Genomic DNA, 19752 nt, shown 5'->3' on the forward strand with positions numbered 1-19752 from the left:
GCAAATTCCAGTCTCGCCTTTTTATGATTTGTTTTCAACAGTGGTGTCCTCCTTGGTCGTCTCCCATGAAGTCCAAACAACGGCTCAAACAACGACGGATGGTGCGATCTGACACTGATGTACCTTGACCTTGGAGTTCACCTTTAATGTCTTTGGAGGTTGTTCTCAGCTCTTTTGTTACCATTCGTATCATCCATCTCTTCGATTTGTCATCAATTTTCCTCCTGCGGCCACGTCCAGGGAGGTTGGCTACAGTCCCGTGGATCTTAAATTTCTGAATAATATGTGCAACTGTAGTCACAGGAACATCAAGCTGCTTGGAGATGGTCTTATAGCCTTTACCTTTAACATGCTTGTCTATAATTTTCTTTCTAAACTCCTGAGACAACTCTCTCCTTCGCTTCCTCTGGTCCATGTTTAGTGTGGTACACACCATGTCACCAAACAGCACAGTGATTACTTGTCACCCTTTAAATAGGCCGACTGACTGATTACAAGTTTGTAGACACCTGTGATGCTAAGTAGAGGACACACCTTGGTTGAACATGTCCCTATGGTCACATTATTTTCAATCTTTTCTAGGAGTACCATCATTTTTGTCCAGGCCTGTTTCATGAGTTTGTTTTTTTAAATAATTCTGTTGAACCACAGTTCAGGAGCAAAGTCTGATTTTCATTGGTTAATTTTCGTTGAATTTTTATTTATTATTACTTTTGTCAGATTCAAGTTATTTCTGTGACCACTGTGGGTTTTTCTTTCATTAACAGAGGGGTACCAACAATTTTGTCCACGTGTTGTAGCTGCAAAAGGGGGGCAACTGGATTTCAAAGTACAAGTGTTTGAATACAATTCCTTATGGCGTAATGGGCAGGTGACCGAATACTTTTGTCCATAAAGAGCATTTTTAGTGATGTAAGACCACAACTAATAAATATCTAAAACACAGGAGTGGTCACTCTTTGATTCATTTAGACATTTCAGTGCAAAGGTTTTACATATTATAGCTTTAAGAGAATTTGGAGCAGAGACATGGGACCTCGGGAGTGTTGAACCCTGTGAACAGACACGCTACTGCCAGATGTTTGTTATTGTGTTAGCGGGAATTCAGCCAACTATTCCAGAACAGGTTAAAGGAACAGTGCAAAAAAAGTCAAATATGTAAACAGCCTTAATTTTGAATTCTTTGGTGTGTCTGGTGCAGTTCTCACAGTGTATAAAGAAAATAACAGATGTGAGAAAATGGGTCACTTTGCAGAAATACAATAAAGAGCATGATTCATAACAGTTTTTTGCATTAGTGGTTGGTAAATTATCAATTAACTTACAAAAAAGTTAATTTTACATAAATGTCATAGCACCTTGTAGTCAATTATCTTACATGAATGCCAAATTGATTCCAACTTCTCATTAAAACCATGTCTTTGGAGTAAAACCAAACTGGTACCTACATGGTTAAAATCTGGAATATCTGAATCTATTTCTGCTCACATGACCGGGAGAAAACTTTCATTGCGGAAACTGGAGTCCATTAAGAGAAGGGAGTGGATTCATCGGGTAACTCAGACACTGAAACATGCTGAAGCTGTACGTACGCGCCATCAGCCTGCTCATATGGATCCCAGGTAAAAACTGAGGTCATGTAATTGTAAAAGTTGTACAATGAGGCTTTTATTTGGGGAAAATAGTTCTTAGGATGATTAATGTGTGGTTTGCTGTACCCTCTGTTTATTATTGTGCTTTTGGCCCACACTAGTGCTACAGTGTGAGACTTACTACATTTTTTCAATCATTATTGATTTATTTATTAGCATTTGTGTCGGTTATTCGTTATGGGCTGACTTGAAAGGTTGTCAGAGCAGCCCTTTTGTCTGGAGCCGCAGAGGGCTATTGTGTTTTTTTTCTGAATAATCTTTTAAGCCTCTGTACTGTTTGCACCATTGGCAAGAGTTGGTTTAATGTTTATTTTTCTGTTCTCCAAAGGCCCCTACATTTTTCAACCCCAAATCGCTTTTACAAAGGGATAATCCAATTTTGGAGTGAGGGGTTCAAGCTGGGAAGTAGGGAGAGTGTTTTGTTGTAAAGGAAACTGAAACCATGACTGTGTAAAACATTGAGTCATTTTCCCTCAGCTGTCCTGTGCGGGGCAACCACCGAGGGAGAGTTCTCAGTGCTGGAGGGTCAGTCCATTTCCGTCCCGTGTCACTACGAGCCTCAGTATGAACATTATGTTAAATACTGGTGTCGGGGAGCGACGAGAGAGTTCTGCACCAGCCTGGCCCGGACAGATAATATCCGTACGGCCAATCCAGCCAAGGATAGAGTGACCATTTCTGATGACCTGGACCAGCTGGTGTTCACCGTGACCATGAAAAACATGAGGAAAGGGGACACCGGCTGGTACATATGTGGTGTGGAGATAGGAAGTATATGGAGTGCTGACGTTGTCACTTACACAAACATACGAGTCATTGATGGTGAGTAACTGAAAACTGCTAAACTTGTATCCATGCATGAATACACTTAACATTTTTCTGCACTGTGTCCGTTTTTGTTGTCTGAATTTTTCACAAGTTAAAAAAAAGTCTCACTGACAACGCACACTGGCATTGAAACCTACTTTCATCATTATTTTTTCCTGAATGGGTTTGATTTTATGTGAATTTTCACATCAGTCCAAGTCATTTAGATGGGCGATTGATGATTCAGATCAGTACCTGCTGCTTCCTTCTCACTTGCTCACCCTCCCCCCTCCCTCTCTAAAGTGAAGCTTTACTTTAAACACCAGGATTTTGCCCATGTATTGTCTGGATATCTACCATAAAAATATAACAGATAAAGGCATAAGGGTGTAGCTACTCACAGGTCATATTAGAGACTGAAATACAAAGTAGTTCTCCATCTCTCCAACATAGCTTAGTGCTATGATGCATGAGTGTGTGCTGTATGAGGATCTCTGTCAGGATGGATGGATGGATTCAGAGTAGTGTCGACACTGAAGTATCGATACTTACAAAGTACTTTTTTGGTATCAATTACTCTCACAACATATCGATAACAAATGAGTACTCTAAAATATGTCTTGCCACCGCTTCTCCCCGTGTGCTTTCCTGTCTCTCTCCTCCAGACTGTGTTGCCTCCACCGGTTGTCCAGGTCATGTGACTTTCGAGACCAATCAGACATGTCTAGTTAACCGTACCATGTGACTTTGGAGACCAATCATACACAAGTAACAAATCTAAGCAGCTCCACTCATATATGCATATACTGTATGAACTCCGCCGTCCTTTTCACTCCATGTGGCTTCTAAGTCAATTTCAAAATTGTCAGAAAAAAAAGTACTCTGAGGCCACATGTAAATACTGCAAAATGTATGAAGACCAAATTGTAGAAACATAGAAAGATAAATATTTATATGAAAATCTTTGATGACTTGTATTTCTTAAATTCTCAAATTAACTCTGATTTTAAAAAAGAAACGAATCAGCATTTTTCATGTTGTAGATATTTCAATTATATTTTTATTTTTTATGCTATAATTATTTACTTTCATCTATTTCATTTTTCTATCTGCTTGCACAACCATTTTAATTTAATTGAACGTTTTTAAATTGGAGTAAATTTAAATTTAAGTTTTAAAGTTAAATTTAATGGAAGTACATACATTTCTGAATGACCTGATACCTCATTTTATTCACCTAAAATGTGTTCCTTTAAAAGATTGAGGGGGGCATGGCAGCACCCACTGCTCATCGAGAAGAGTAAAGAATGATACGTGCTTTCACGTCAGAGTCTCAAAAAGTTTCCAGTAATGCCAGAAGAAGTCACAAGATTTGTTGCTGGTTGCTAAATATAGCATCAAAATCACTAAGTTTGCAACACTGTTAGCAGCAACATTTATTTTTATGCTTTTTTTAAAATTATTATTATTATTTTTTTGTATGTTAAGCTTTTTTTTTCTCCATATGACACCATCTGGTGGAGAGAAGTAAAAAGATGAATTCTAAGGCAGAAGCCCAGATTTACACCCAGATATAAAGAACTGCAGTTTGAATGGGTTTCAGTGGCACATTTTTTGTGCATAACATCTTGAGTGCAACGCTTGCTTGTATATATTGTGTTTTAGACTTACTGTAGGAGCTGAACTGAAAAAAAATTAAATTAAATTTAAAAAAGTACACAATTTTGCCAAAATTCAGGCCATGTACATGAACACAGCCAAAATTATCAAAAAATGAAGAGAGAAAAGCACATAAAATGCACACAACCCCTATGGGTTAAAAAGGGTCCATCCATCCATCCATTTTCTTTACCGCTTATTCTGTTCGGGGTCGTGGGGGGCTGAAACCTATCCCAGCTGTCACTGGGCGAGAGGCAGGGTACACCCTGGACTGGTCACCAGTCACTTGCAGGTAAAAAGGGTCAAAATAAACAATATTATTGACTGTTATTTTTTCCTCAATATTTAGACAAAATAGATTAAAGAAGGGTCTATGTCAAGGTCCAAATTGCTATTCCTGTAAAAATAAGAGGAGGATTCAAAATTTCAGCAACTAGACTTAACTGGTGATCAAATTTAAAACATGTGTGAGTCTAATCCTGGTTCATCTGAGCCACAGGTGTAGCTGCAGTTCCTCCATTGTTTGGCAGACCTCTGGTGTTGTAGTCAGACATTTCTGAAGGAAGTCCTGACAGTCATGGGAGAGCCTACTGCTGATTTTTAGTCATATTCTCAGGAACATATTGGCCTGGCGCAACGCTCACACTGTGCTGCCACACTGTGGTGGGGCCTGCCTTGTATGTGTTCCTGTTAGCCTACTCTGGTGGGAAGTAAGCCGAAGTTAGAAAAGATGACAGAAGACGCAGCTCAGTCGAAAGTCCATGATTCGAACCCTGGGAACATCTGAACCAGTCCCAATTAGAATAATTTCAACCTTAATCTTAACCAGTAGCTCTTGAACTCAGTGTTTGTGGACAAGGAGCTGGCCTCCAAGTCATCCTGGCTGGTTTCTAATTTCCTTTTCTTCATCTTTGGAATTGACTCTTCTCTAATTTTTCCGGATCCGGAATCTGGATCCAAAATCTGAAAAAATGTCACAGACTCAGACCTTGTACACTTAGTTATTTGCCTTCATTGTTAAAATTCGTAGAATGCGGCGAATTGTTTGGTATTGTGAGCCTGTGGCTCTGTCAGTCCTTTAAATCCTGCCGGATCCATCCTGACAGAGAGCTCATGCATCATGGCGCTGAGCCAAGTGGGAGAAATAGAGAGCAACTTTATAATTCTGTCTCTGTTATGACCTGTGAGTAGGCTACAAACTTCTGACTTTACCTTATCTGTTATATTTCAGTGGTTGATATCTACATAATAAATGAGCAAACTTCGGTGTTTAAAGTGATGTTTTGGTGCGAGAGAGAGGGAGAGAGAGGAGAGGTCCGGTGGGGGTGAGCAAGTGAGGCTGAAGCAGCGGGCTGTTTTGAATCATCAGTCACCCATTTAAATGATTTGGACTCATGCGAAATTTCACATAAAATCGAACATGTTCAGATAAAAATATGTCGGACAGAAATTTCGCTGTCAGTGTGCAAACCTGATTAAAACAACATGAGATGGTTTTTTCTTTTTTAACGTACGAAAAAGTCGTTCGAGCAAAAACGGACCCTGTGTGCAAAGGCCTTTATTTTGTGTAAAAGCTTGACAGGCGTAGCAACAGTAACCAAGGAGGGTGGGGCTTGGCAAAGGGTCAATTCATTTTCATGCCCGTAGCTTTCAGTATTGCAAATGAGTGCATGAAATTTAATCCGTAAATCAAAGCTTGTGTTTATAACTTTCGGCTCACATTTGAGGATAGGAAGCCTGTGTGTCTGTAGCTCCTTTTCTAAGATCAAATTGTGCAATACAGGACTATCCCGGGGTTGTGTGAGTTCACCTACTCTGTTTATACCACACTCCACACCGACAAATGCAGAAGCAATAATCTTATAACCATATCAACCACTTTCTGATGATATCATTCTGAGCTTGGGATGACTGTTTGTCACTGTACCATGAAATTGCCCTCTTTAAATCATGGTGCGACAGTCATCACCTCATCCTGAACACTAATAAAACAAAAGAAATGATATTTGATCCCTGTGGGTTATTAAACCTGAACACTGTCGTAATAAATTACCATGCAATTGAGCAAGTGTGCTCCTACAAATACTTAGGAGTAATCCTGGATGACAAACTAAAGTGGTGAGAACGTGTGGAGTTTCTTTGTAGTTAGCTGGCCTAGAGGACTCATTTTCTTAGCAGGTTGAGATTGTTTGGAGCCAACGAAGAGAACATGCTGCTTTTTTACTTTGAAAGTATCATCAGGTATGGCATGACAGCCTGGTTTGGTACCTCAACTGTCCACTTGAGAAACAAAATGGCGACACAATTAAAAACTGCAATGAAAATCATTTGACATAAAGGTTAGTTGACTCTTCAGTCCGTCTGTGATGAAAGAGTAATAAAACAGGCACACAATTTCCTTAATGACCCAACACACATCCTCCATCAAGAATATGACTTCTAACCATCAGACTAAAACACATTTCTTTTGGGACAAAAAAGTTTGATCTTAACTCAGACTTTGTAAAATATTCAAAATGAAAATATTCAGGCACAAATTTTAAGGACACAAGCACAAATAGTGTTTTCAGTCACATTTTTGAACTGGGAGCACTAAATAATTTTACAGCTACATTCATCAAAATAACAGGGATTGTGTTTTGGAAATATGTGGTGTTGAAAAGTATCAGAGCACTGACAAGCTTATTGATTTTTTTCCCTGCAGGTATGTCGGTAGTGAAGAACCAAGTGATCGGTGAAGAAGGGGGAAGAGTCAAAGTTGAATGCCTCTACAGTGAGAAATACAGGTACTGGATTTGTTCACCTCAAACCCGTTTTATTTACCAAGCCATGCAGTATTTACACTCATACAATTCAACATTTATAAAACACAAATACGCCTGTGAAAAAGTGTTCTTTGTTTGAAACTGAAGCCGAACTCTGGACAGTCAGCCTCCTCTGACTCCCCTGTGATTGCTTGCCAACAGAGATAGTCGAAAGAAATGGTGTCGGAGTGGAGACTGGAGCTCCTGTCGGCTGACAGATGCTGGAGAGATCTACGAAGACTCTTCACTGGCCGTCAGTGATGACAGAAATGGGACTTACACTGTAACCCTGAAGAAGCTGCGTTTGAAAGATACTGGCTGGTACATGTGCTCCACGGGAAAGCACAAGATGTCTGTGAATGTGCTGGTCACACCTCGACCCACAGGTAATAGGTTGATAAAAATATATTTTCTTTTAAATTTTGAATGAACCAACTATCTTTTCGTACAGATTGTTACATTGAATGACAGTGGTTATTTAGAGTCTGATTAGGCTGTTAAAAGAAAATACAGGGGCCCCTCCAATCACCATTATTCTTAAAACAGGGATGTCCAAACTGCGGCCTGTGGCACATTCTTACTCGGCCCAGATGATGGCCCCCTTGGGAATATGAAGTTGGAACTAGACTGTACTGTACGTCTTAGTTTTGATAGTCTCTCCCATCTCAGCTGCTGAAGGTTGTAACTCCTTCAGAGTAGCCATAGGTGTCTACATGTATCCGTTCGGTACACGTCTCTACCGTACCGAGAGGCCCGCACCGAACGCATACACGAATGCACGTACCTTTACACCCCTACTAAGCATATTCAGGTACTAAGCCTATCTTAACCCACACTAGTTTTATTAACTTTAATTTACTATGTGGTATGTAAAAGTGGTCTTTTTATCCTTATATTTTTCTCTATTTGGCCCTCGTGGGAAAAGGTTGGACACCCCTGTTAGAAATAATCTGACACCAACAAACATTGCGAACAATTGCAGTAACACTGCCCAAAATCATTTTGAGTTGTTATGAAGTGCTAATACTATAACTCCTGGCTTATCCAGGTTCTTTCAGCTTACACACTTAGCTAAAAAGTCAACAACCGGAGCCCTGACTCTGACTCCCAATGGCATGCACACAGCTCACTGGTCACACTAGACCGCTTATGGTTAAACTTGAGAGAACAAACACCATGATGTAATGCTAGCAGGTGCTGTTAATTGGCTTTTTTTTTTTTTTTACCACAGATAAGGTGAGACTATCAGCATTTAATCATTCAGTAACATAGTTTATTTTATTTATTTTGTTTATCAAGGGATAGAGTGCAATGCCACTGATCATTCATACATCGTAAATGAAAACATGGTTGCACCAGATTGGGCAAGTTGCTCATTTCCATCTGTAGTCCTACGTAAACCTGGTGCAAAACACACATAAAACTCCCACGTAGCAAGGTCAAACACCTGATAAAACCATAGCTGACAAGACAAAGTACATAAAATACATTGATGATCATTATAGCGAACAATAAATAACAATATATAATTATAATCTACTTAATATGTATATATAACAATAAACAAGTCCTACTCAGTGCAAGTTGTATAAAAGTAAAAATCTTGTCTAAAATTTTCACACATGTATTTTAAATAGACTGGTTCTTGATGCTGAGGCTTAAGACTAAATAAAGCAACACATAAACCTCGATCTATGAGATGTTCGAAGTGCAAAGCATTATCATTAAGTAAACAGGAGGCTATAGCAGCGATATAGAAATACAGGTAGGCAATGACCAAGTATGACCAAGATATAATAGCAACATTATGTAGTGCCTAAATGCAACAGTTAGATAAACAAGTAGGCAAAAATTATCAGTAGCTTTAAGGGCTACAAAGATTTAGTAGCTACATCATAAATTGACTAAAATAGAATAGCAGCATTATGAAATCATAATAACTGCATTTCTAAGTGACCAGGATATAACTACAGCACTGTAGAGACCAAAATACTAATGCGGTTTCCCTGCTTTGCAGAAGAATCTGTAGGTGCACTCATCAGAGATGGTAGGAGCCAAATGTTGAATGTTTTCCCATTCATTTCTGATATAGGGTTCTAGCTGGTCAACAGTCCTGGGTCTTCTTTGGCAGATTTTTTGTTTATGATGCTCCAAATGTTTTCTGTTGGTGAAAGTCTGAACTGCAGGCTGGCCTTACCTAAAAGAGACGTCTCAGTGGGAGCATGTGCTTTAAAACCTCAATCCACCTTTCAGCATTGATAGGTCTTTTCCAGATATGCACACTACCCATGCCTCTGGCACTAATGCAACCATATACCAGCAGAGATGCAGGCTATGAACTGTACACTGATAACAATCTGGATGTCTCTCTCCTCTAGTCCGAAGGGCATGGTGTCAGTGGATTCCTAAAAGACTCAAATTTTTATTTACCTGACCACAGAACAGTTTTCAATTTTGCCTCAGTCCATTTTCAATGAGCTTTGGCCCAGAGAAGACCGGTGGCGTTTCTGGATCGTGTGCACATAAGGCTTCTTCTTTGCATGATACAGCTTTAACTTGCATTTGTGGATGGCATGGCAAACTGTGTTGACAGAGAATGATTTCTGGAACTGTTCCTGAGCCCAGGAAGTGATTTCTAGTACAGAATCATGCCTGTTTGTAATGCAGTACCGCCTGAAGTCCTGCAGATCATAGGCATCCAATATTGACCTTTGGATTTGCTCTTGCATGCAGAGATTTCTCCAGATTCTCTGAATCTTTTGATGATATAATGAATGTTAGGTGATGGGATATCCAAATTTGTAACAAAGTTATGTTGAGGAACATTTTTCTGAAATTGTTCCACAATTTTTAGACACAGTTTACAGCAGATAGCGAACTTCTGCCCATATTTACTTTTTAGGGAGTCTACCTCTCTAAAATGCTTTTTATATTCCACATCATGTTACTGGCATGTTTCAAATTTACTTAATCAGCGGCAAAATGTTCCTCCAGCTGTATTTTACGAGTACCACTTTTAATTTTCCAGCATTTGTTGCCATGTCCCTAATTTTTTGAGATGTGTAACATCAATCAAATTAGAAACAAGCTAATATTTTTCATGAATTGGTAAAAAGTTCTCAGTTTCAACACCTGGTATGTTTAAAAGCATTGCAAATCATTGCATTCTGTTTGATTTACTTTTACACTGTTCCCCAGCTTTTTTGGAATTGATGTTGTATTTCTCACACTTGGACTACCTGTGTGACTGCTTTTACAGTATGATGTAGAGTAAGCATTATTGATGTCTCATACTTCCCTTCTTAGTCCGGTGTGCCCTCTGTGTTTGTACTAGGGCTTAACGATTTGGGAAAATAAAGTAATTGCAATTTTTTTCCCCTACTATTGCAATTGCAATTTGATATGCAATTACTTGTTTCATTTCTCATCTCATGTATTATCCAAAAAACACAAGAAATAAGAATTTTAGTATTGAAGGGAGGTTAATAATTTTTATTTAATTCTCATATTTAATAAGAAAAATGTACAAAAATGAAGAAAGTAGGAATTTTTAGTAGACTATTTCGGAAAAATGACATATAAATGATTGCATGATATGTAAAGCGTAACACCTCTGCTGCAAAAAAAAATGTTTAAACTGGCATTTTGTCACAAATTTCAGGTAAAAGAAATATTGCAGCTTCTGCGATTTGAAAATTGCAGTAGGCCAAATTGCGATTTAATCTAATTTTAGATTAATTTCCCAGCCCTAGTTTGCACACAGCCCAGCAGTGTCATACCCTAATATGGACATAAAAGGAGCATTTCCCCATGCTAATCTGGAGAAACGTGCACAAGTTTCCGGCTTACAAGCACATGGCATTAAACAATTAAGGAACACAGGAGAGAACAAGTAAGCAGTTTAACAACACACCATGGACCGGATGTAGATTTCTTTTTGGAAACTGTCTTTAAAACAATTTAATAAAAATCTTTGGAAATGTAAGTAAATGAGGCGCAGTAAATGTAAATTACAACCATGAGGATAGCACTATAATAAGACAGCCTTTTAGCCAACCTGAACGTGACATTGAAAAGCCCAACGTGTGCACTCTTCAGAAAGAGCTACCTAGTTAGTGCATAGTAGTAAGTATATGATTCCAGCTTTACAATGCATCTTGCTGAGCTTGCTTTCATCTCAACAGCTCACTTTTCTCTGACATTTCGTTCTGAAACATTTCTTAAAAAACCCTTTCAGTCCAGTGAGAAATGGAGGCTTTTAAAGACTTGTTTAGATTGTGACCTGACATGCCTATTCAAACAGCAGACTGCTATTGAGATCTGGTTAATCCAGGCATTGTAGGTGAAAAGAGGCCAAATTTTGCCCTTTTGCCCACATCAGTCAGCAGTATTGAGAGGTAGCCAAGTGCGGCTTAGAGATCAATATGTGTTTGTGACAGATGGCAGGAGCTCTTTTCGCTCTCAAAGCTGTACAAGGTATTGATTATCATGAGGCACTTATCAAGAATATTGATGCTTTGAACTCTGCGGGCGTTGCTGCAAACACTTCTTTGCTTATAGTTGTAACATCATTTTTCATATCTTTTTTTTCTTCTGCAGAGTCTTTGACATCGACACCTGCTCCGAGTCAGTGTAAGGCCGTGGTGCCTCTCAAAACCGTCGCCAAGGAGTCCAGTCAAAGGTAAGAGTGAGGGATAATCAAAGCAGCTGGTAATGAGACACGGAAAGCATGTGTTTGGGCTATTAAATTCTAATCTGCTCTTCTAAAGCCTTGAAGGAGCAGGGATTGTAACCCTGAACTGGAATAAAACTCCCCCTCAAGCACTTGGCCCATATTTTTCCCCTAAATTTACTCCTAAAACTTCTATCAGCTCTTTAACTCTGCTTTCATATTTGATTGGATACCTTTTAGGTTTCTGAAAAGCAAAGTTTTCCATAGCCCACTTATAATAAAGCGTGACATTTTGTGAAAAAGATATCTGTAAGGTGTGACTGGCACTTTTTCTCGTATATTGTTACTAAAGTTTCTTGAACTTTCCTGTTACTTGGCTTGAATTGTGTTGAGTTAAGTTCTATCTTTGTAATGTGATTGATTTTGTAATCCAGCTGATAGAAAACAGACTTGTGATTGCTGTTTGTATCCAGTATTTACTGCTTGCAGGTGTGGTATTGACAGTTGCTGGTGTTGAGTTTCATCTGCCAATATCTATTTTTAGCTGTGGGAGTTAAGTGCAACTGTTGTTGATCTGATTTTTTGAAGCAAAGAAGCTCCATCTCTGAAATGTAATTGTTTTATGAGCAGTATTATTGTTCCTCTTTGTTTTAGCTATGTTAAACTATTACATTTTTTTCTTTAGTGCTACCTTAGGGTTTAAAACTACACAAGTGGTTGTTACCCGCCCCATTATCCAGTCCATACAGGTACTGAAGAGCCTAGGGGCTAAGACGCACCCCTGCCTTACCCCAGAATCAACTGGGAAGAAGTCAGAGGTGAAGCCACCACAATTCACAGCACTCTCTGTACCAGAATATAGGGCAGACATCAACTGGATTAGCAGACATGGGATCCTGTGGAGCTTGAGAATCCTCCAGAGGGCATCTCTATTCATCAAGTCAAGATAAGGTCAATTAATTTGATTAAATATTGGACATCAGAGCCCCCATGCTCTCCAGTACCTTTGTTGACTAGATGATGGGGCGGGTAACAGGAGCAGTGAACTGTGTAGTGTCATTTGTCCACTGATCTGGACTTTGCTGATCCCTACAGAGATATTCTCATCGGCTCGGAAATTGCTGTGCAAGGAGGCTGAAACATAGGGAATTCGCATCTCCAGGGCCAAAAGACAGAGCCAGGCATTCATGGTCACCTTAGGTGCTGCCATCAAATCTGTGTCTGTGAATGGTGAGAGCATGGAAGTTGTGGAGCAGTTCACCTGCCTTGGCAGTGTAAACCATTGATCCACTAAGTGCAAAGCTGCAATCGACCAAAGATTCGGCCTTGTGCATGGAGCGATGGATATGCTGGTTAAGGTGCTTTGGCATTCCTGGTATCTGAGCATGCAGACAAAAGTCAGAGTCCCTCTGGTCTTAATGTAGTCTTTTGAGGCCTGATCAGCGCTATGTGACAATGCTTCAGCCATTTTGGGGGGGGGGGGTTTGTTGGGAAGACCATGTGTCTAATGCAGATGTGCATGGTTTGGGAGGGCCCACTGCTGGATTCAGGAGTGGCACTTCACTACCGCATACTAGATGCCCAGGATCCGGGGTCAGTTGGGAAGATACCTGAAGATGGGGCATTGGCCTGGATGATGGCCATCAGGAGGTCGTAGAAGTTCAGGGCCAAGGCTGATATGGTAAAGTGCCAAACTGGCGTATGCTTCGTACTTGACCCTACCTAATAAGAAGGAATTTTACTCCAGTTTGGACTTTTTGCTTCATGTGCACACAAAAGTGGTCAAAGGAAATGTAAGTAGTTAGACATAAATCTGTTTTTACAGGCCTGTAGAGGTAAATATGTTATATACAGAGTAAAATATACTTAGATAAACATGGTGTAAACAAGATGTAAAGAGAAACTAGTGACATCAGTTAAAAAAAACAAACATCAGTCTCTGGTGCCTGGGGCTGGTAAAACGTAACATGAATCGATTGATGGTCCAACTTTTAGTGAAGTAAATTGGTTTACTGACACTCTGCTGCTTGTTATCCCAGCTCATTCTCCGTGCTCTGCCTTAGCATCTTCAGTCAAGCAGGACTTGTGTATTGCCTTTCCATGAAATTTTGTCTGCAGTGTTCTCCCCATCAGAAATGAAGCTATTTGGACTGAACAAAAAAGAAGGAAAATTTTACAAATGCCTGCATTTCTTTACACTTTGGAGAAAAAAATGAGTACAATGAAAGCACACACACCAAACAAAACCTGTTGAAGCAGCAGATCTACTTTTTTGTTAACATGCCAACTCTCGTAAGCAGCACAAACAGACCCAGCAAAGCTCTTGATGATCACAGCATCCACATTCCTGGGGTTTACAACTGTTGCATGCTTGTTATGGTGATTGATTTTCAGTCATGATTAATCAATTTAAGCCCAATGACAAGGTATTAAAAAGCAAGCTGTTTTGAAGATGACAATGCCTGAATGACATGAAGAACAAATACTCACACAAAGACAAATAATGTAAGGAGTCTAAACTGCTGTTTTCAATGTTGCTCACACAAATATAAATCAAACCAGGATACAGTGACTTGTGATGAGGAAATTACTCAAACACTGAGATGAGAGGAAGATAAAGGAGACTCAGATGGCTGATGTTGTGCTGTTTGCTTCGTCTTTTTCAAAGAGAAACAGTAGCATCATTATAATGTAAGGTTAAAACCACATTTTCCAATGAAGCCCAAAGTAGTTCACCCATTTATGCCTTTTTGGCAACCCTAACCTTGATCATAAACCCGAAACATGATTACACAGACTCCACTGATTTATGTCCAGTATTAACTCTGGAGTCAGGCTGTCCTTATGAAAAGTTCACAGACACACAACCTTGACTCTAGGAACAAACAGCACCTCTTATCTAATATAAGCTAATGTATTAAGGCTATCTGCCCACTCCTGACCTTACAGCTTGACCTGCAGGGGCCTTGAGGTAACTCAAAATATCTGTAGAGACAAGAAATATCAGGGGGATATAAAAGTGAAATTTCTGACAAAAATCTGAAAGACTTTTCAACCTGTATTCAACTGAATATCCATTAAGATGAGACATTCCACTCCATTTTTTAATAAAACACGTTTTGAATTTGATGCCTAAAACATTTTGCAAAAAAGTTGGGAAAGGTTGATAAAGACTGTGAAAGTTGTGGAATGTTAAAAAGCACCTGGAACATTCCATAGGCATCTAGCTTAATGGGTAACTGGTATTATAAATGGATGTAAAAGGACAATGTCTTAAAGGGGACATATTTTGCAAAACACACTTTTTTAGGCTTTTCTAACAAGAATATGTGTCCCTGGCTTGTCCACAATCTGTGTACTAAAACAAGCCATTCTCAGATTTCCCTTCATGATGTCATGTGGGGAGTTAGCCCCACCCCAGTTCAGTTGGCCCTCCCCACTTGGAAGAAAGTTCCTCCCTCCTCCCAGCTGCCAGTTGAGAGGAGGAGCAGGAGTGCCACATCCATTTGCGGAGAGGGGCGGAGTCATATAGCTCATTAACATTTAAAGCCATAGACACAGAAACAGCTCGTTCTGAGCGGGGCTGAAACAGAGAGTTTTGCAAACATACAAAAATCCTATCCTGGAGTGTTTTTTTTTTTTTTTTTTTTTTTCAGCAACAGACTTTACAGGCATGTTTTGGGGGCCTCTGACACCAATATAAACTTGTCTTTAAAGGGTAAAATATGTCCCCTTTAATAGCTTTGTTGTTCACAGCCAACAGTGGTGCAAGGTTCTCCACTTTGTGAGAGACTTTGATGGCAAATAATCCAATTGTTTTTGCATTTGTGGCCTTTATAACAAATATAGAGATTCCACCATCTATGGTCCATAATATCTTCAAAAGACTCTGGAGGAATCTCTGCATGTAAGGGTCAAGCCAGAAAACAACATTGAAGGCCTGTGACCCCTCAGGTGCATTCAAAAGCATCATCATTCTGTGTTAGAACTTACAACATGGGCTCAGGAACACTTCAGAAAACTAGTTGTCAGTTAACACAATATATTTCTGCATCTACAAATGTCATACATCCACAACTTTGTATTATTATTATTGTATTAACTCTCATTATGTGTGATGCTCTTGGGCACATATAGTATTTACAGACACTGAGACAATCTTATCTTATCTTTTCTTATCTTGTCTTATCTTAACATCCAGAGACATTGCCAGCTTCTGAGATGGACTGACCCAAAGTGTAAAAGTGGTAAAGTGGGCTGATAATAAAGTTGATCACTTTTAAACATTAAATAACTGCCTCTGTGCAGTATTTAATTAAGTAATAGTTTACCAAGATTTCCGATTGACTGTTTTTTTACACGTCTAAACTTTTGTGGAATTGGGTTATGAATTTCAAGTTATTATTCTCCTGTTCTGGCGCACACAGAACCCGGTCACAGTGTTTTTCCAAATCTCCTTTAATTGTTAAATTGGCTTTCATCTGTGCTCCTTGGGGGAATTAAATATTTGATTTAATTGCAGGATTCCATGATGCTAATGAAGTGTGAAGTACAGTAGAGATTTTTGTACCACTTTTAAAAAAGTTCATATTTGTCCTCCTAACTTTCCAGCAAAGTGGGACACTTGGGAAGTACTCTGGTGGTGATGGCTAATCTTTGACATTTTTTCAGTCTAAGAAATGTAAAAGATTAGCAACAAAATACATTTACTGCATTTAAAGTTTTTATGCAGAGTCCAGTTTAAAATTGGCTACAAATGCACATTAAGAACTTCAATTTAAAAAACTCCACTAACTAAAATGTCTCCTGATATAAACTGCTATAAACCATCAAAGAATATCATTTTTTCCTCTTTCTTTCCTTTTTTTTGGGTTCAATCTTTTAAATAACTTCCATTCACAGCTTTGAGATCTAGGCTAGCAATACATGTAAATACTAACTGCTACTGCTTTCTTTGGTGTGGATAGCAAAGCACAATAAAGCTCTTCATTTAAAGACAAGTACAAACAAATGATTCTTCAGGTGACCAGGCTCCTGGTTCCTCATATATATGCTATTTTACTTTATGTGATACCTGTAAAATGTGAATGTAATTAGCAGCTAGGGCTGCCGTTGCTCAGTGGTAAAGTCAGTCATCTCTCAATAAGAGGGTTAGCAATTTCATCCCAGTTTCTTAATTTTGATGCTGAACTTAGCACAAAAAGTAAGGAAATTTGTGTTTGAAAAAATTATTTCTTTATTGCAACAATGCTTTTTGGAAATAAATCTGATAGCACTGGAGAGCATGTTAATTTACCTTTTAAATGGTGCCACGTCTGTAAGGAACATGCATTTGTAGGATGAGCTGAGTACGAGGATTGCACCCATGAGAAATTTGACAAATCTTTTCTGCCAATGGCCGAACAGCTTATTTTGCCATCGACTCTTGTTTGGTGTTGTTTGATGGATTTGAAGTCCGTAGAAACAATACATATTGGCAATTTAACAATTATTAATTTAACTAACAGGAGCCTCAGTAGTGTGTGGAGGAACCATACACAGCCACAACAGCCTGGCTCCTCCTCCTCATGATGGTCACCAGCCTGGTCACACACACTGCTGTGGGACGGCATCCCATTCTTCAACCAGCATTTGTCACAAGTCAGCCAGTGTGGTTGTGTTGGTCACTCTGGCATGATCAGCACGCCCAAGATGATCCTACAAGTTTTCAGTGAGGTTGAGGTCAGGATTGCTGGCATCCTCTCCACTCCCAAATTCTGGAGGTAGTCTCTGATAAACCCCGCTCTGTGGGGGCAAGCGTTGTCATCTTGCAGGATAGAGTTCGGTTCCAGACTGTGGAGATATGGGATTGCTACTGGTTGCAGAATCTCATCTTGTTATCTCTCTGCAATAAGATTGCCTTCAATTAAGACAAGCCTTGTTTTTCCAGTGAGGGAGATGCTGCCCCACACCATCACACTGCCTCCACCAAAAGATGTTATTCTATCGGTGCAGCAATTAGCAAAACGTTCTCCATGTCTTCTCCACGCTTTGACCCTGTGATCCACCTGCCCTAAGCAGAATCTGGACTCATTGCTGCATAAAACATTCTTTTATGTGTTTAGGTTCCAGTGCACGTGTTGCAAACAGGCCTGCCAGTGAATGGCAGTCATGGCAGGCCTCCTGGCAGCGCTATGAGACCGGAAATTGGCTGTGTGCAGTCTGTTCTGGATTGTTAGACGTATCATCCACTAAACTTGACTCAAATCTGTAGAAGACAGCCTAGAGATCCAAAGTGCTAACAGGGTGAGGAAATGGTCTTCTTTAGACACCCACTTCATGGCCCGTCTCTGAGAACCCCCATCATATAGAACTTGGCCTTCAGTTTAGAGATGGCACTTGGGTTTACCCGAAATAATGCTGCAACTTGGTTTTGCGGAACACCAGCTTTAAGTTGCCCTGAGGCACAGGTCCTATCCAGATCAGTCAAATGTGGCATGCTGATTCTTGGAGCAGACACCTACTGACCACTGTAGCAGGGCCCATGCTCATCAGTTGGCACCTGATTGTAAGCACCTGGGGGTACCAGAACAGCAAAATAAGCTGTTTGGCATTGGCAGAGAAGATTTTGCAAATTTTTAATGGGCACAACCCACAAACTCAGCTCTGCTGCTCATCCCATAAATGCATGTTCCTTCCAAATGTGGCACCATGTAAAAAGTAAATTAACATGCTTTTCCAATGCTAAGAAGCATTGTTACAACAACAAAATAATCTGCCATCCTTAGCTGTGCTGTTTCCCATAGTTGTGCTCAATCAGAGTCAAATTTAAAATACCATCAAACTTTTTTTTTGGTAAGGTACTTTCTGACCTTCTGTCCTAACCTCGTCTGTCATCCTTCTCTGACAGTGAAGATTAGTATGATACCAAACCTTCGTTTCAGTCTTCTGTATGTTTTCTCTGTGTTTCAGTCACCACTTGGAGTCTTGGCTGGCATGCTCTGCTGTCGTTGTCCTCCTCGGAATAGCAGTATTTCTGAGAAAGATGTGGAAATTAAACAGTAGGTAAACTTGTTGAATTTTAAATATTTAATTTTGGCAGAAATTCTCCACTAATTTCCTCTAAAAGTTCATCAACATACTACATGTACAGTAAACAAATTTGGGTAAGAAGTGTCATAATTTGTGTTTCACAGGTCCAAGATATCACTCTGTAGAGCAGAGATCTCCTCCAGTACACAGCAAGGACCACAGAACAAAGTTAAGTGTAAGTTTCTCTAAATATCTCTGTATTATTCTTAAGAACAAATGTCATTATATTGAATGCTTTGGTTGCTTACCATACTGCATTTTCTTCCATTTTTACAGAAATTTCTTGGGGACAAAAGCCATCAGCAAGACTCCACTGTTGTTTTCCTAAACAGGGATGATAAGAGGGACGACACAGTACTGTACTGAGCTTCGTCAGTACAGCGTTTAATTGAGACTCTGTTTGACTACATGCCATGTAATGGTAGTTTCCTGCGAGTGACACATTACTCTGTATATCCTCATATCTATGACTGAATTTTCAGTGCCTTTTGTATTTTATACCAGCGCAGTTAAAAAATTTCATTACTTTTCTTTGCTGCTTTTCTTAAACAAATGTGACAGGCTGGAGATCTAAACAGAGAACTTGTACTTTAATTTATCAAAATACAATATTGTATTCTCATAAATATTGAATTGAGCCCCATTAAAACACTACAGACTGACTTTTGAGAACTGTTGTACACAAAAAGAGTTTAAAGATTAAAAGACAAGGTGAATGTTTAATTTGACACGTCAACTTTTAAATAAATATATATGTCAAATATGATCTCTTTATTTAGTTTTGTTAGTGTTACAAAAAAAAGAAAGAAACATTAAGGGTCACATATTGTACCTCTTTAAGACAAGTTAATATTGATCTCAGAGTCCCCAAAACATGCCTGTAAGGTCTGTTGCTAAAAAACACTCCAGTATTGGATTTTTGCATGTCTAAAAAAAGATGATATTTAATAAGTTAGAGTTTATAATATATATATTTTTTTTGTTAAAAAAAACAAACATTTAAAGTCTTTACTGGACAGAGTCATTAAACAGTCACAGTCCTGCTGGAAAAAGTAAGTGAACCCTGGATTTAATGACTGAACCTCCT

General features: G+C 39.2%; 1 protein-coding gene across 2 annotated transcripts; it reads left to right on the plus strand.

Annotated features, from left to right (window-relative positions):
• The first annotated feature begins 1518 nt into the window (after window positions 1–1518).
• On the plus strand, window positions 1519–19431 carry pigr (polymeric immunoglobulin receptor). 2 transcript variants are annotated; one of them, XM_041802504.1, is made up of 8 exons: window positions 1519–1622; window positions 2130–2474; window positions 6823–6904; window positions 7085–7308; window positions 11522–11603; window positions 18546–18638; window positions 18770–18840; window positions 18942–19431. In XM_041802504.1, coding segments are annotated over exons 1-8 (948 nt in total). In that variant the 5' UTR covers window positions 1519–1573; the 3' UTR covers window positions 18944–19431. The 2 variants fall into 2 exon arrangements, with proteins under 2 accessions (XP_041658438.1, XP_041658437.1); XM_041802503.1 differs by having other exon boundaries at window positions 18546–18634.
• The last annotated feature ends 321 nt before the right edge of the window (window positions 19432–19752 follow it).

This window comes from Cheilinus undulatus, linkage group 13, assembly GCF_018320785.1.
Source record: "Cheilinus undulatus linkage group 13, ASM1832078v1, whole genome shotgun sequence".
NCBI classification, from domain to species: domain Eukaryota; kingdom Metazoa; phylum Chordata; class Actinopteri; order Labriformes; family Labridae; genus Cheilinus; species Cheilinus undulatus.